This window comes from Pristis pectinata, chromosome 10, assembly GCF_009764475.1.
Source record: "Pristis pectinata isolate sPriPec2 chromosome 10, sPriPec2.1.pri, whole genome shotgun sequence".
NCBI lineage: Eukaryota > Metazoa > Chordata > Chondrichthyes > Rhinopristiformes > Pristidae > Pristis > Pristis pectinata.
Window position 1 is genome coordinate 3,078,181 of NC_067414.1, and position 17,491 is coordinate 3,095,671.

General features: G+C 42.7%; 1 protein-coding gene across 1 annotated transcript in view; it reads left to right on the forward strand.

Annotated features, from left to right (window-relative positions):
* The window catches only part of LOC127575302 (CUB and sushi domain-containing protein 1-like), a 2,402,828-nt gene that overhangs the window by 552,381 nt on the left and 1,832,956 nt on the right, over positions 1-17,491 (forward strand). The window contains 1 exon segment of the mRNA XM_052025075.1: positions 10,150-10,262. Coding sequence (XP_051881035.1) covers positions 10,150-10,262 — 113 coding nt within the window.

Below are 17,491 nucleotides of genomic sequence, written 5' to 3' on the forward strand. Positions count from 1 at the left end.
GGGCAAGTGGTGTTGCCAGTAAGGTCAACTTCACCACCCTTGCTGCACTCACCATGCGAGGGTTCCTCCACTTGGTCAGTGGTAGATAAAAGTAGAAGACGTAGATTTAGAGTTAGAGAAACCAAGGATTGCAGATGCTGGAATCCAGATGAAAAGCCCTGTGATGCTGGAGCAACTCAGCAGGCCGGGCAGCATCCGTGGAGAAAAGCAGGCGGTCAACATTTCAGGTCAGGACCCTTCTTCAGGACTGAAAATAGGAAAAGGGGAAGCCCAATATATAGGAGGGAAAAGCAGAGCAGTGATAGGTGGACAAAAGAGGGGAGGTGGGGTGGGCACAGGATGGTGATAGGTAGATGCAGGTAAGGGTTGGTTATAGGCAGGTGCGGGGGAGGAGGGGAGAGCAGATCCACCGGGGGGATGGGTCAAAGTTAAGAAGGGAAAAAAGGTAGAAAAAAGGAGGCTAGGAAAGGGAAGAAGAGAAGAAGCGTGGTGGGGGGGGTTACCTAAAGTGGGAGAATTCAATGTTGATGCCGTCAGGCTGCAAGGTTCCAAGACGGAAAATGAGGGGCTGTTCCTCCAGTTTGCGCTTGGAATTCTCCCGGCAGTGGAGGAGGCCGAGGACTGACGTATCAGTGATGGAGTGGGAGGGGAAGTTGAAGTGACGTGATTTAGGGTTTGGGGTAAGGGAGTTCGAGGGGGTCTCGAGCAATCATTTCACCCAGAGAGTGCAGAGTACCTTGAATGGTACTGCCTGGGAAAGGGGAAGCTGAGTCGCTGACAGCACTTAAATAATGTCTCGGTGGGCACTTGGCATGGAAGGCTCCAGGCCTTCCAATTGTTGGAAGATGGGATTAGTACAGACACGTGCCCATTGGCCAATGTGAATGTGGTGGGCCGAATGGCCTGTTTCCACACTGTGACATGCAGGGACTTGTGAGCCTTCAGAATCAGAATCAGTTTATTATCACTGACAAATGACGTGAAATTTGTTGTTTTGCAGCAGCAGTGCAGTGCAGAGACATAAGACATAAAAATTGCTATAAGTTACAAAACTAAATAAATAGTGCAAAAGAGGAATAATGAGGTAGTGTTCATGGGTTCATGGACCGTTCATAAATCTGATGGCAGAGGGGAAGAAGCTGTTCCTGAATCACTGAGTGTGGGTCTTCAGGCCCCTGTACCTCCTCCCCAATGGTAGTAACGTGAAGAGGGCATGTCCCGGGTGGTGAGGGTCCTTAGTGATGGATGCTGCCTTCTTGAGGCACCGCCTCTTGAAGATGTCCTCGATGGTGGGGAGGGTTGTGTCTGTGATGGAGCTGGCTGAGTCTACAACCCTCTGCAGCCTCTTGTGATCCTGTGCATTGGAGCCTCCATACCAGGCGGTGATGCAACCAGTCAGGATGCTCTCCACCGTACATCTGTAGAAATTTGCAAGAGTCTTTTGTGTCATACCGAATCTCCTCAAACTCCTAATGAGATAGAATCTTGTGCCATCTGCAGCTTCGAGGGCGGTGGTCAGCTGTTTTACTGTTGGCAGTTATGTGCCTCAAATATGTACAGGTCAGACGATGTCCAAATCTCCTTATAGTCTGCAGTTATGTCAACATCCGGTTGTAACGGCAGCTGACCAGGAGAAGTCATCGGTGATTGTGCACACTCCCTGATCTTTGAAAGAGTGAGGAGAACTAATGCAATTGAGGATGACGGGGAGAAGAGCTGTTCACAGAGGAGGTCCAGTGTGGCCATCCCAGGACTAAGGAAAGGTCCCAGCCCCAGAACGTTGACTGTTCCTCTTTCCACACAGATGCTGCCTGACCTGCCGAGTGTTTCCAGCAGTTCTGTTGTCACTTCCGGGACCACTTGTCTGCGTGCATGTGTGGGACTGCAGTGATTGGAAGGTCTCTCCATCTCTAGGCCTTCTGTCTGCAGTGCCCAAGTGAACGCTGATTGGTCGTCTCGGCAGCTCTCCTCCCCTTCTTCTGCCACTGATCCTGGATAAAGGCTGTAATAAAGAAGGCAGCTCAATGACCTTCATATAATGACTGTGTCCAAGGTGGTGAAGGCAGACAATTGGCCTCATTGGCATCACCACGTGTTCCCTCAATGCTTCTGTGTCATCTACAAGGCTCATGTTAAAAGACTATCAGAAGACTTGCATTCACCTGGATGGGACAGCTGTTGCAATAAGTTTGAAACTGTTGCAGTACACATCCAGAACAGATCATTGGTAAGTAGGCATCGTCTGATGACACTATTGGTTCTACCCTGATGACTTTGCTGATGACGAGGAGGAGGCTAATACCAAGGCATTGCCTTGGTGAGGGATGGTCCCATTTTCTGACTAAAATGCATGTTTTTTGGTAAATGATGGTTGCATAGCTAGAGTAATCTCAACTTCAACTTCAGTGGAGTCTCTCTTCAGTAGTTATGCCAGCACTTAATTGATGCAAACCACAATGATGCTGGAGGAACTCAGCAGGCCAGGCAGCATCTGTGGAGAAAAGCAGGCGGTCAACGTTTCAGGTCAGGACCCTTCTTCAGAATCATTGTGTTCCTCCAGCATCGTCGTGTTTTTCATCTAGATTCCAGCATCTGCAGTCCTTTGTTTCTCAATTGGATGCACGGTGTCTATGGTACTGGGGACTTTTATGAGCAAAGTTAACAGTGTGATTGGCCAAAGCATCTGCGACACCTCCAGGACTGTCAGTACCATATCTGAGGAATGGGATGTTGACTGAAAGACCCCAATCACCTCCCTCTATCAGCTGTTTGTGAAAATGTAGCAGAACATTGTGACAGAGAGTGACAGAGCATCTCATCCATGGTATCTCACTGATTGAAACTTATGTGCATTGAGTGCAAAAGCACTCTGTAAGATATCTTTATTAGTCACATGTACATTGAAACACAAAGTGAAAGGCATCTTTTTCGCATGGAGTGTTCTGGGGGCAGCCCGCAAGTGACGCTTCCAGCACCAACATAGCATGCCCACAGCTCCTAACCCATACGTCTTTGGAATGTGGGAGGAAACCAGAGCACCAGAGGAAACCCACCCAGAATTGGGGAAAACGTACAAACTCCTTACAGACAGCGGCCAGAACGGAACCCCGGTTGCTGACGCTGTAATAACGTTACGCTAACCACTACACTACCGTGCTACCGTTTCTTTGCTTTGACCATTAACAAGGATCATAGAGTAACACAGCACGGAAACAGGTCCTTCGGCCCAACTGGTCCATGCTGACCAAGATGCCCATCCAAGCTAGTCCCATTTAAATTTTTTTTTAAATTTTATTTACAGCGTGGTAACAGGCCCTTCCGGCCCAACTAGTCCGCGCCGCCCATTTTAAACCTGTTACGGACTCAGTGAAAGTCCCTTTAAGATAGAGAGAGTGTGTGTTTGTGTGTGTGGGGTGTGCTTACGTCGATATAAGATAAAGGACGTAATGACGTTGTTGAAGAGGTCAGAAGAAGAAGGAGAGAGAGAGAGAGACACCAGCCTGCTAGTTTTCTCTATCGATGGATGAGAAACAATAACTGTGTTTGCCACTGAAATCCATGTATGGAAGTTGGAAGTAATCCGGTGGAGTTCACTTTGTTGCTGACCTGTAGAAGGAAACAGGTATTTGTGTGTGGACGACCACGGTTCGGATGCTTTTCGGGGTGAGGAAGTCACTACCGAGTAAACACTGGAGTGTCGTTTGGGTTCCATCGTGGACCATTTGGAGTTCGTATTTACTCTCTCTATGTTCCTCTACGTCTACGTCTTATCTTCAGACAACGGTGGTTGTTGAAGAAGCCCTTGCTCATGTTTCACCTTATTGCTTGCGGAACTGAACTTTAAGAACCATTCCGGAACTGGGAGTTTTGGACTTTGCCACACACACACACGACGAGTTTAGTTTTGGGGTTAACGTTCGAGGTTTAACATTTTTGAATTCTAACATACTAACATTTTTACTTTTATTTTACGTATTATCATAAGTAGTGATTAATAAAATAGTTTTTAACACTGAATCATGCTCAGTGTGTTTCTTTTGTTGCTGGTTCGTGACAAACCCAATTAACCTGCCCGTACGTCTTTGCAATGTGGGAGGAAACCAGAGAACCCGGAGGAAACCCACACAGACACGGGAGAACATACAAACTCCTTACAGATAGTGACGGGAATCGAACCCCAATCACTGGCGCTGTAATAGCGTCACGCTAACCTCTATGCTACTGTGCCGCCAGCGTTTCGGCCCATAACCTTCTGAACCATTCCTATCCATGTACGTGTCCAACTGTCTTTTAAAAGTCGTTGGAACATAGAACAACACAGGAACAGGCCCTTCAGCCCATGATGTTGTGCTGAACTAATTAAACTGGTAATTAAGTACCTGTTGTTATCGTACCTGCCTCAACACCTTTCTCAAAGAGGTTCCTAGAGGTTTAACTAGGTTTAAATATGTTGGTTTTCAGGTTATTTTTTGCTTTTATGCAATCCATTGGGGTCGTGTCAGAATTATCCAGCAGTCAGATGCAGTATCTAATGACAACAGGTCAATAAAGTGGTAATTAAAGTTGGGTCTGTCTTTTGACTCAGGCTTGAAAACATACTTCTTATTAAATACAAAATAGCAAGTTAAAGCCACAGGGGGAATAATCTCCATTTATATCAATGCGTAAAACATATTAATAAGCAAGTTCCGGTAAATGCCTGTGCAAGACTTATTGGGATCTGTATCGCACAATGTTGCAGCTATAATGCAATAATCATTTCTTTAAAATTCACAAATGATTATATTTTAGAACATGTGAACTTGCACTTATACCTGTAATCACCAAATTAAAATAATTTAACAATCTGCTTATCTTGCTTTGTGTGAACACAAGCTGTATTAAAATCAATGGATACAGATGCTCCTTCATTCTACTGCAAGTTATATATAAATGATAATATGCATTTCCTCAAGTAAATACCCCGATACCCTGATTCAATCAGCATTGTGAGGTAGAAATTCAATTAAAATTGTCCCTGTGATGCATTCAGAGAAAGATTGTGTCTGCAATTGGTTCAAAAAACTGCCCCTATAAAATCTGTCACCAAGCAAAAGAAATGAAACCTGGATTTCCAAAGTTCTGTAAATATTATCTTAGGTGCAACAGTTTAGATGTGTTCGATTCTTGTGGGTGAATGCCACCTTGTCCCTCTTCTTTCCTTCCGCCTTGCCCACACCCCACGATCCAGAATCAGAATTTATCACTGCTGTGCCACTTCAGAGTGCCCTTGACAATGTTTGCACCAATCTATGCACAGTTACGTACAAGTAAATCATTTGACTTCTCCTAGGTTAAGTTGCATTACAACTGGATTTCTGCAGGATGGTTTCATAAGAGAGGTTTGTACAGTACAACAGCAAAATGGTCCCCTAGTGCAGAGTACTTAACACGAGCTCTTACTTACCAGCTCCTAAGTGTTTATTTGGATTTTCTGTGCTGCTACAAGACCTGGCAGTCTCCATGTTCAGGTCAATAGAAATAGTCATTTGGTTTATTGCTACTTCTGGGATCTTGCTACTTGTTTAAAAATGTCTATGATTAGCCTATATAACAGCGGTGACTACACTACAAAGTTATTCACTGTTTGAAACCTTGTACATTTACAATTTGTATTTCCATGTGACATGTTTGCTACATTTATGAGTTTTACCTCGAGCATTTTTCTCTGAACTTGTAGTTCACACCAATTCTGCTCTTAAATCCATCACCCACAGTGACCTTTGACCCTCACTGTCATTATGCAGCAGGCGTGACCTTTTGAACAGGATAGCAAAACATCTCATTTGACAAGTGGTTTAACTATAAAGTTCCAAAGAGACCTTCTTTCTGAAGTCGCAAATTGGTCAGCATACCATAGCAAAATGAACAATAGACTTAGATTAATTGCAGGATTAGCTATCTCCCTGTGGAATATAACACAATCACCAATATGTGTGTCTACTTATTCAGTTTCAGTATGAATTAAACTTTGCTCAACATCTCTGCTACAATCTCATTCAGTACTTTATCGCTGATCTTCCACAAAATCCCTTCATCTTCTCTGTAATCTCTCTGAGGGCTCAGAGTGACAATGATTGGGAAACATTGGTTGGGCAGACTTAAAAAAAGAACTTGCAGGTGCAAAGAAAATATCTCATAATCTCTGAAAATGGGAATGCAAATATTTATACAGATAAAGCTTGCAAGAGGTTGCATTTGGTGAGGCCGCACTTGGTGTATCGTGTGCAATTTTGGTTACCCTGCCGGAGGAATTGGTTGAGGCAGGTGCATTGACAACATTTAAAAGACACTTGGATCAGTCCATAAATAGGAAAGGTTTGGTGAGATATGGGCCAAGTGCGGGCAAATGGGCCTGATTTGATGAGCACCCGGAGGAAACCCACGCAGACACGGGGAGAACATACAAACTCCTTACAGAGAGCGGTGGGAATTGAACCCAGGTTGCTGGCGCTGTAACAGCGTTATGCTAACCGCTACACTGCCGTGCCTGCCAATTAGGACAGTTTTACCATGGTCGATTAACCTGAAATCACAGATGTCCCTTATCCTCCAATGTAAAATTACAGCCAGAGTCCCTTCTATGGTCATGGTACATCAAAGTGAGCCAGACCATTTCTGGCTAGTATGTCTGTTTCTGGAGAAAGAGAGAGAGAAAGAGGGGGGGGGAAATTTGCCTTGTTGCGATGAATTTTAGAAATGATATTTGTCACTACTCTCTGGGTTTTCTCCAGCCCCTCAAAATTTGAACTTTCTTTGCAAGGGATGATTGAAGCAAAGCTGACTCTTATTGTTTGTCATTGGGCAGTCGGGCAGGGGCAAACATACACAATTCATGGGATCCAAAAGAGCTCCTGGACTTTCAGCTTGAATGAGACCAGAAAGTAAGCATGAAACACAAAAATGAACATTCAAAAAGCAAAAATATTTGCAACAATAGAAGAAAGTATTTTACTCGAGATACGCTATTGCTTTGTTGAGATCAAATTTTGAAATTAGAATTGTCACTGCTCTTCCTCAAAATTCTGTTTTCCTCCAGGCTCTTGAAATTTAAACTTTCTTTACAAGAGGTGATTGAAGCAAACTTGACACTTATCATAATCAATAGAGAGTTGTAGCAGGAGCAAACATTCACAATTCATGGGATCTAAAAGAGCTCCTGGACTTTGATCCTTCATTCAAAAGGCAAAAAAAGAATCTGTAACAACAGAAGAAAGTATTTTACTGAAAATATGCTATAACTGTGAAGAGTTAAACTGTATTAATTTGGCGTGTTTTCACAAAATTAAATAAACATGTTTTTATTTTCAGATGCTTTTACTGTCCACAAAGCCCATAAGCAAAATTTAGAAATAAAATCCTCTTTTTACTGAATTTAAATACATCCAGTAAAATTAAAACAAACACTCATCTGGATGATATACAGGTAGGGATGCATGTCCTGGCATTTATTGGTGCTTAACAGGGGACACAGTCAGAGGTTTCTGTCATTCAATACACAGAGGCCAGTTGTATTTCACTGTGTATTATATTTGGCTGCATTATAGGTTATAGAATGCTTTCATGATGAATGAGATTGAACTGATACCCCACCTGACAAATAGTTGGGAGGGTATAATTTTCTGCTGGGTAGCGGCGTGGATGAAAATTCACTCCAGTGGAGGCCATTGGTTGGAAATATGCATTGCTTTTGCAGTCTTGAAGTGAATAGGAACAACTTGATTGATAGACACAGGTAGCAGACCTGACCTCACATTAATAGCTGCAGTGTCCTTTAACGCTTCAACATAATTTAAGGAGAAGCATTTCAAAGCATTATAGTATTACAGAGCTAGTACTTCCACAAGACCAAATACTGCATTGATGTCTATTTTTGATTTGGTGGTATTTTCTTGCTGTAAGTCCTTCATCATATAAAAATAAAACTATATATGCGAATTGGTTCAAACAAAATAAAATGCATTGCCCAGATGAAAAATTGCTGCTGAATTGCTTTGTGCACTTCACTGTCCACAGTCACTGCTGTAAAGTTTCGACGTGTTTTATGTTCGAATGGAGAACGGGCACTGTTTACTTCTTTGAGGTTGGAGAAGAACCATTTTTCTTCTGATTTTTTTTCTGCGTCTACTGCTGACTTCTGAATTAACAAGATCTGTGGAGACACAAGAGGCCCCAAGTGTTGGAATCTGGGGCTAAAATTAAACTGCTGGAGAAACACAGTGGTTCTGTGTCCAGAGCTGTGTCCTGATGCAGGGTCTTGACCTGAAACATTGACCATCACTCTGCCTCCACAGATGCTGCTTGACCTGTAGTTCTTTCAGCAGTTTGCTTTTGTAAAAATAACCTGTGTCCTTGCTGGTGTGGTCAGGTGTCAGTCGAGAGTGCACGCGTTGTGGTTAACGCTCACTACTTTACAGATTGGTCAGTATTTTGAAGCACTTTCCTCCCATTCTCCCTTCCAAAAAAATCCCAATTATGGGTTGACAGTAAGATAAGATAAGATTAGCTTTCTTTATTAGCCACATGTACATCGAAACACACAGTGAAATGCATCATTTTGCATAGAATGTTCTGGGGGCAGCCTGCAAGTGTCGCCACACTTCCAGCACCAAAATAGCACGCCCACAACTTCCTAACCCGTATGTCTTTGGAATGTGGGAGGAAACCGGAGCACCCGGAGGAAACCCACGCAGACACAGGGAGAACGTACAAACTCCTTACAGACAGTGGCCGGAGTTGAACCCGGGTCGCTGGCGCTGTAATAGCTTTACGCTAACTGCTACACTACCGTGCCTGCCCAAAATCTAGTCAGATTTCACAATGCAAAAGCAAAATCCTGAGAATTGTTTCACATTCCAAGATAATAACCAGGAATTGGGCCAAACCTGACATTGATGGGTTGCACCTGAATCTTCACTGTTTGATATACTAACCAGTCCTCTGAATGATTTGATCAGGTAGAGTGACGGATGGACTGGTATGGATTGGTTCAATCAGACTTGGCATTTGGTCAGCACAATTCAAACTGAACCATTCCACTTTGGAGTGACAACTTGGTTAATTGACTTGATCAGCTGCAAATTTACTGAAGAACTACTTAGTGAGCAGATTGTCGTTAAATAGTGGCTTGCCTGCCCACACGAGCGGACGTGGAAGATTCTGAAACACTTTTTGAATATCAAGTCTTTTGAGCATCTGGTAAATATTTATCTCACAACCAATGCCATTCAAGATAAGAATTCTGGTCATTTATTTCTTGGGACTTTGTGGGATGTTGTCAAGTGCATCTTGTCTGTCTATATCTCAAGTTTACTACACTAAAGAGTCTTAGAAGTAAACAATGAGCTGCTGGAGGAATTCAGTGGTCAGACAACATCTGTAGAGGGAAATGGACAGTGGGCATTTTGGGTGAATTTTATTGAGCTATTGAAGGCACAAGACTGCAGATGTTGGAATCAGGAGCACAAAAAAATATATATTTTTTTGTACATCGAAACACACAGTGAAATGCATCTTTTGCGTAGAGTGTTCTGGGGGTAGCCCGCAAGTGTCGCCACACTTTCAGCGCCAACAGAGCATGCCCCAACTTCCTAACCCGTACGACTTTTGGAATGCGGGAGGAAACCGGAGCACCCGGAGGAAACCCACGCAGACACGGGGGAGAACGCACAAACTCCTTAGAGGAACTCAGCGGGTCAGACAGTATCTGTGGAAGCAAAGGGATAGTCGACCTGACGAAGGATCTTGACCCAAAGCGTCGGCTGTCCATTTCCCTCTATAGGTGCTGCCTGACCTGCTGTGTTCCTCCAGCGGTGGATTTTTGCTCCACGTTCCAGCATCTGCAGTGTCTCGTGTCTGTGTCTAAGTGCTTGATTGACAACAAATTATGCAAGGATATCACGAAAGACAATATGAAAATTCGGATCTGTTTATTCAAAAATCCAGTTGCTAAATTTCAAGTATTCATTGCTGGTTTTGTAAACTTGCTAATCTGTAGTGGTTGTTCTTTGGTGAGTTGGTAACGTGTACCATAAAGAAGGAAGGCGCAGCGTTGTGTTACCTCCTGCATGGTCTATTGTTTTATCTCATTTCCTTTCCTTGTTCCTTCAGGGTGACCGGCTTTCAACTTCCATCACCGATCGTCAGCACAGGTTCAATCCTCACCCTCTGGTTCACCACTGATTTTGCAGTCAGCGCACAAGGATTCAAGGCTGTTTACGAAGGTAAAATCCATCCCCTGATATTTAACTGCTGTGCCCTCACATCATGTGAAATCTTATTCTTTCAGAGCTGCAGTTTCAATGCCGTGAATATTTTTACTGTATAAATGTGTGCTCAAAGCTGAGAAATAAGCAAAGATCAGTACAGAGCTGGGTGAGTGTAGCCAGTGTGATGATGAACTATGCAGACCAGACGTTTACACAAAGAGGTCCTGGGTTAGTCCATCTCCTTCAGGCTGGCAGTTGCTACAGTTGTCCTCAGTCCCTCTGGGTTATGGAAAGAAAGTGAGTGAGCTTTCACTAGAGTACTGTCTGAGGACACCTGTAAACTTTGACTGTTTATGGCCTTAGGTTTGTGGTTAATTATACAGAGTCCCTGATGAGTACAGTGTAAGAGGCTGCATGTGCTCGGAGAGGCTGGATATGCTCAGAGACACAAACCATCTTAAAGAGGAAATGTATACACTGTCCTTATAAAGGGAAGTCACAGAACCACATCAAGGGAGCTTCTGCGTGGGAACACATGTGCATGCGGTGATATTAGATCAGGACGGGATCAAACTCAGGTAGTCCACTGAAACGTGTGGCTGCTTCGCGCATGGCCTGTTCGAAATTTCTACCAGCTCCCTTCTGTTGTCAGCACCTCCTAGTTTCCTCACTGGAAAAGAGGTGCTTATTCTATTTCTCTTATACCATTATCTACTCAGGGGGCTCCCATCATTTCTGCTGGGGTTTTGGTGTTCACCACTGGATCCTCATGTCTGCCTGATACCCAGCAGGGGTTGAGAGAGGTGTGAAAGGTGCAGGGGAACATTGAAAGGGTTGCAGTCCCCACAGGAACCCAATGAAAAGACTGCCACCAGTAGGAGCCAGTCAATTTGCTTGTGTCAGCACTTGTTCAGGACCAGCCTACCCTCACTGCTTTATTTCATGCATGAATAGTGACAGAGGTGTGCAGAATAACTTGCACCATTAAAACCTTAACGTCAGGAGAGAACTAAACTCACGAGGAGCAGAAAGGACAATTACAGAATGCAAAGCTTTGGCAAGAGCTAAAACCAATAATACATTAAGGCAATTGATTCTTCATGTATCACATTTATTATTAAATTAATGGGATAATATAATCACTTGGCAAGCTCGAGAAATAATTCAGCCATTTGCAGCCCAGAAGCCAAGTACTGAAGCATCCCAACCCTTGCTTTTAGATTTCAATTAAGGATTACTAGCTGTTAAATCTATCTGGGGAATTCTTAAGCTCCTTGATCTTTGCTTCTTGATTACCAATGGTGATCCTCTGAATGGAAAAATAACAAGTTGCAAGCAAAACATGCCTGCCAATTCTTCTCATTGATATGTATCAGGCATGAGGGAGCTAACAACAATCATCTGTCATGGTAATTCTAAAGATGGGCCATTGAGCAAAGTCTTGAGAAAAAGGCAATGACAAGTTCAGGAATAGGCTGCGATTCAATGTAAGTTCCCTCTCAATTATGTCAGGAGTATGGTGAAGCAGGTTATGCAATAACTAGCTTGGATTACTTGACTTTAATTGTTTGATCCATCCCGTGAAATTTGAGCAATTTCTCTGTGCTACCTCCTCTCGACACTAAGAATTAGATTACTAATTCCTAAAAAAAATCACAATGGGATTTTCTTCTTCAGCATTTGAAATCTGTACTGTTGTCATTTTGCAAGTTTAAAAATTGGTGAATATTCTGTGTGTGAATCAATAGGTGTATTATTCTAATCTCAACACAATGACAGGATTGTTCTATTGTCTTTGTTTTCTGCAGTGCAATTATTGAAATAACTGTGAACGTGGAAATCGTATCATTTATGTATTGTACACCTTAATTCAACTAATTAATTGATTAATATTTCATTTGCCAGTGTTGTTCTACAAAAGTTTTTTTTTAAATCAGCCAACTAATTGAGTGTGGGAAAGGAACCTATTTGTATTAGTGACTGACTTGGCCTGTGCGTTTGTGTAAAAATATATTTGCACAACCAGAGAAGTTTTGCAGTATATTACAATATAATTGACGTTAGTTTGTGGTAATGTTTTGGCATGTTGCATTAAACTGTAATGTTGATAAGCTGACCTGTAATGTTGAATTGACAGTTGTGTGCTGAATTATCAGATGCTGATGTTGGATTGCTCATACCATGTGATTTTAAGTGCATAATGTTTGCGATTCCAAATAGCTTAAAGTATAAGATGGTGAACTTTCAATTTGTGAAGCTTAATGTAATGAATTATTTCAGCAGTGACATATGATTTGTTCATTCAGAGGCAATGTCAGGATGTGTTAAGAACTGAAATGTAAATTGCTCTCCCTGTATACACACCAGCTACAAGTCTTAAAATATCTTAATTGGTGTCCCTTTTTAAACATCTCCAAAGAGCCCAAAAATGTACAACCTAGAAGCTAGTGCTGAAGATCTGAATGACTTGAGATGGCAGATTACTTGCATCATGATAAAAGTCCACAGAGAATTGCACTATTTACAAGTTAAAATATGTCAAGGTATGTCTTTATTTTGAATCCATTTTTGCATACTTTAACACATCCAGAGGCACACAGGTTAGATACCTGAATCCAATCCTCTCCTATCTTTGTGGAATGTGTTTCAGATGTGGATGCTGCATATTGTACTCTATTGATAGGTTTAAAGAGCAAAATTTGTTCAAATAACAAATAATGGTTTGCTTGATATGAAAAATAAAGGTAGCCTTGCCAATTAAGAATCAGGAAACTGCACCAAAGCAGCCAGTTGAATGTTTTTATTCAGAGTGAACTCATCTGGAACCTGCAATTATGAAACCGAATGATATTTGTCAAAACTAGTTTTCAAAGTTGTTATCTTGATCCTGGGCTGTTTTTCAACTCATATCATTCAGCATTCCTAATAAGTGAACTTATGTTGTAATAAATACACCAAAAGATCATTTATGAATTTACCTTGTACTTTAGATCCGTCTGTGCTAGCCTCCTCTATTCTCGGCCTTACTTTTTGGGGTCAGGAGCACTGAAAGGTTAAAGCACTCAGGAGTCACTTTCAAATTGTAAATCCACCCCCTTGATTGAGTTCCACTTCTTTCATTCAAACTCTTAAAGCATTTAGTGTGGGCTGGTGTTTTTAAAAAAAACATTTGAAAAGAAGAAAGAGATGCAGAAAATCCCAAGGCGCATTTATATCTGTTTATTGAAAAAAAATCCCTCTCTTTGTTAACATTATATTCACATTTGTAAAAATCCATCGCAGAATCATAGTGGCACTTGCCTGAATTAATGGATCACTGTATATGCTGGTGGGCGAAGGTGAATTGGTTTGTGTCATTTTATTGGAGGTGTATTGGTTTCAAATACTTTGCTGACTGAGAGAACTGGAATGGTACGTTAGTGTTCTGCATGTTAAGATTTTCTTATCTTTCGAGATCGGAAGTGAATCATCTCTTCATTTTGGAAGACTTCACTTTATGATGAATATTACACTGTCAGTTCAGTGGAAACAGTAGTCACTAGGTTTCATTCAGTGGCCAACATTGTTAGAAATAGCCTACTTTCTTGGCATTACTTGGAGGAAAACAAGGGGCAAGATCAGATAACTTTACAAACCAAAAAGTCACACGTGTTGAAGCTGAAGGATATATCCCAGCTTGGCTTTAGCCACACACTGCTGCCAACTGCACCTTGAATGGGTATCAGATCTAGAAATCCATCTCCCGAATGTTCTGAGAAATGATACAATGGAATAATCTAACCAACAAACTTAATATTTAACTAAAGCTAAATGGTGTTGAGGTTGGACTTTGATGCTGAAATAGTGCATTTGGAAATTATACATGATTTTAATCACTTGGAATGGGCCTATATCCAATTCATCTGATCTGCAGATACTTGCCATTGGTTACCAAGTGTGGCATTGTGACTCTGTGGGCATGGGTGGCGGGAGATCTGGGGAGAGGGAGGTTGATGAGAGCGTTGTAATCTTTAATGAAACAAGCCTGATAGAAGGAGTTACTGGTCCTTGAACTTTGTGCACAAGCAAAGCTATAGGTGATTAAGTTGATTTTGGAACATTGGTCATGGAGTGGTCTAAGGTTCCTGTTGATTATCTTGAGAGACAGACCACAAAGTATAAACTTCCCCTTATATAAATGAATGCTGTAAAATATCCCTTTAATATTTGTGGGTTTTCAACATTTCTTTTCAGATGAAGGAATTCTGATCCTGTGAAGTGTGTGTTGGGTGGGGAAAGGTGGGATGGTTTGGTTTGATGGATGGAGGAACTTTTGTTTCTCTAGTTCATTAAAGAGGCATAGATCGAGTGGACAGTCAGAGACTTTTTCCCGGGGCATCAATGGCTAACATGAGGGGACATCATTTTAATGTGATTGGAGGAAGATATAAGGGGGATGTCAGGGGTAAGTTTTTTACACAGAGAGTGGTGGGTGCGTGGAACGCACTGCCGGCAGAGGTTGTGGGAGCAGATACATTAGGAACATTTAAGAGACTCTTAGACACATGAATGATAGAAAAATAGGGGGCTATGTGGGAGGGAAGGGTTAGATAGACCTTAGAGCAGGATAAAATGTCTGCACAACATTGTGGGCCGAAGGGCCTGTACTGTGCTGTAGTGTTCCATGTTCTAAAACCAGTGAAGCCTTCAGCTGAGTGAAAGGTTGGACTTCCTGCCCTGGGTGTGTCCTGGAGAGTCCAGAGTTAGCTGAGGCTATGATGAGACATGAAGGAGAGGGCCAGGCTCTGTTGTGACAGCTCACAGGCCTGGATGATGCACTGTGTACCAGGAGCTTCCGTGGGTGGGAGTGGGCTGCGGTTGGTGCTGTCTTAGCTGCCTCTATCCAAGTTGCTACCAATAGAAATATAAATAAAAGCTAATTCAATGGCCAGCTTGAGAAAGAAACAAAAAGAACAGCTCAAAGTACTGGGCAGGAAACAAATGGTGCATCTAAACAGCAGCAATGTAAACCTTCCGAAATGCGGTAGAATCTCAATTTTTGGATCTGATTTGTTGAGATTTAGTCCAAAGTATATAGCTTTTTTAATTTTCAAAAATAAACTTTATTCATAATAAGATAAAATACAAAAAGAAAAACATAGTGCAAAACTCTCTGCATTCCTAGTGTCATTTGGTCAATACATTCAGTAGTGTTAACACAGTTTTTTAAACATAGCACCATTGCCACTCATGTGCCCCCTGGGGTGATGCACTCTCCCATTGTTCGAGGGGCTTCCCTACCCAGACTCAGCCCTTCCGTGTGCGGTAGTGGAAGGAGCCCAGACTGAGGTCCTTCCCCACAGAGCCTTTGCATTGGCTGCACCGAGCTTCAGTGCGTCCCTCAGCACCGACTCCTGCAGCCTGGAATGTGGCAGTCGGCAGCGTTCCCTTACGGACATCTCGCAGTGCTGGAAGGCCAACAAGTTTCGGGCAGATCAAAGGGCGTCTTTCACCGAGCTGATGACCTTCCAGCAGCACCTGATGTCTGTCTCTGTGTATCAGCTTGGTCCAAACTTCACAAAGGGTGCTGCCGTCCATTTACCGGTCAACATGCCGACGTGCGCAGAATGTGATGTGACCAACCCTGTCATCCTCTTTACAGTGAGGGTAAAGGAAATGTTTTCCATGATTTCTGTCAACAAAGAACAGTCTACTCAAATCTTTCCCGACCCTGTAACTAAAGACTGTCATTGGAAAATAAATTGCATTATCAGCATATGTAAGCTCAGTCACCTCTATTACATGGTTTCAATTGTGTGCTTCAGAGCACCTATCATGACACAGAAAGGACTGAATGAGCTAAATGGAGTATGATTTATTGTCTTGTTTCATATCTAGCAGGACTTCTTATTTTTGGATGAGAAGTCCCTTTCAATCCTTGGGATTGGTGAAATATTTATTTGAAACCATTACTTCTATCCGCTTGAGATTCCTTCTCCCTGGATCTTGTAATGGAACGTGACAGATCTCCGGGTCAGTTCATTTGTACCCTGCAGATATTCTGCATTGTGATAGGACATCAGTGTGTGACAAGAGAACCGGTTCAAAGCTTGAGGACTGCCTTCTCTTTTATCAAAAATAGATGAGCTGTTGATAATGTGAGTTTAAATTATTCCAAGCAGCTCCCACCGTGACCACAGGAGGCAAAGTTGTTCTCTGCGAGAGTGAGGGAAGTTGATGAGAGAACACAGCAGATCATCTCATTTCTGAGAGAGTGTGGTACAGGCATCTCAGAGTTCTGAGACAAAGGATCCCCCAAACAACTCAAGTACATGATACATTATGCTGCCTCATCTGCTTGGGCCCTGATTGACCTGCTGTGCATTGGTAGCATTTTACATACAAAGTACGACACAGGGAAAGGCCTTTCGACCAAACCAGTCCATGCCAGTGTTTATGCTTCATTTGGTAGAACATAGAAGAAAACATAGAAGAACTACAGCACAATTCAGGCCCTTCAGCCCACAAAGCTGTGCCGAACATGTCCCTACCTGAGAAATTACTAGGCTTACCCATAGCCCTCTATTTTTCTCAGCTCCATGTACCTATCCAACAGTCTCTTGAAAGACCCTATCGTATCCGCCTCCACCACTGTTGCCGGCAGCCCATTCCATGCACTCACCACTCTCTGAGTAAAAAACTTACCCCTGACATCTCCTCTATACCTACTCCCCAGCACCTTAAACCTATGTCCTCTTGTGGCAACAATTTCAGCCCTGGGGAAAAGCCTCTGACTATCTACCCGATCAATACCCCTCATCATCTTATATACCTCTATCAGGTCCCCCCCATCCTCCGTCTCTCCAAGGAGAAAAGGCCGAGTTCCCTCAACCTGCTTTCATAAAGCATGCTCCGCATTCCAGGCAGCATCCTTGTAAATCTCCTCTGCACCATCTCTATGGCTTCCACATCCTTCCTGTAGTGAGGCGACCAGAACTGAGCACAATACTCCAAGTGGGGTCTGACCAGGGTCCTATATAGCTGCAACAATACTTCTCGGCTCCTAAATTCAATTTCCCGATTGATGAAGGACAATACACCATATGCCTTCTTAACCACAGAGTCAACCTGTGCAGCCGCTTTGTGCGTCCTATGGACTCGGACCCCAAGATCCCTCTGATCCTCCACACTGCCAAGAGTCCTACCATTAACACTATATTCTGCCATCATATTTGACCTACCAAAATGAACCACTTCACACTTAT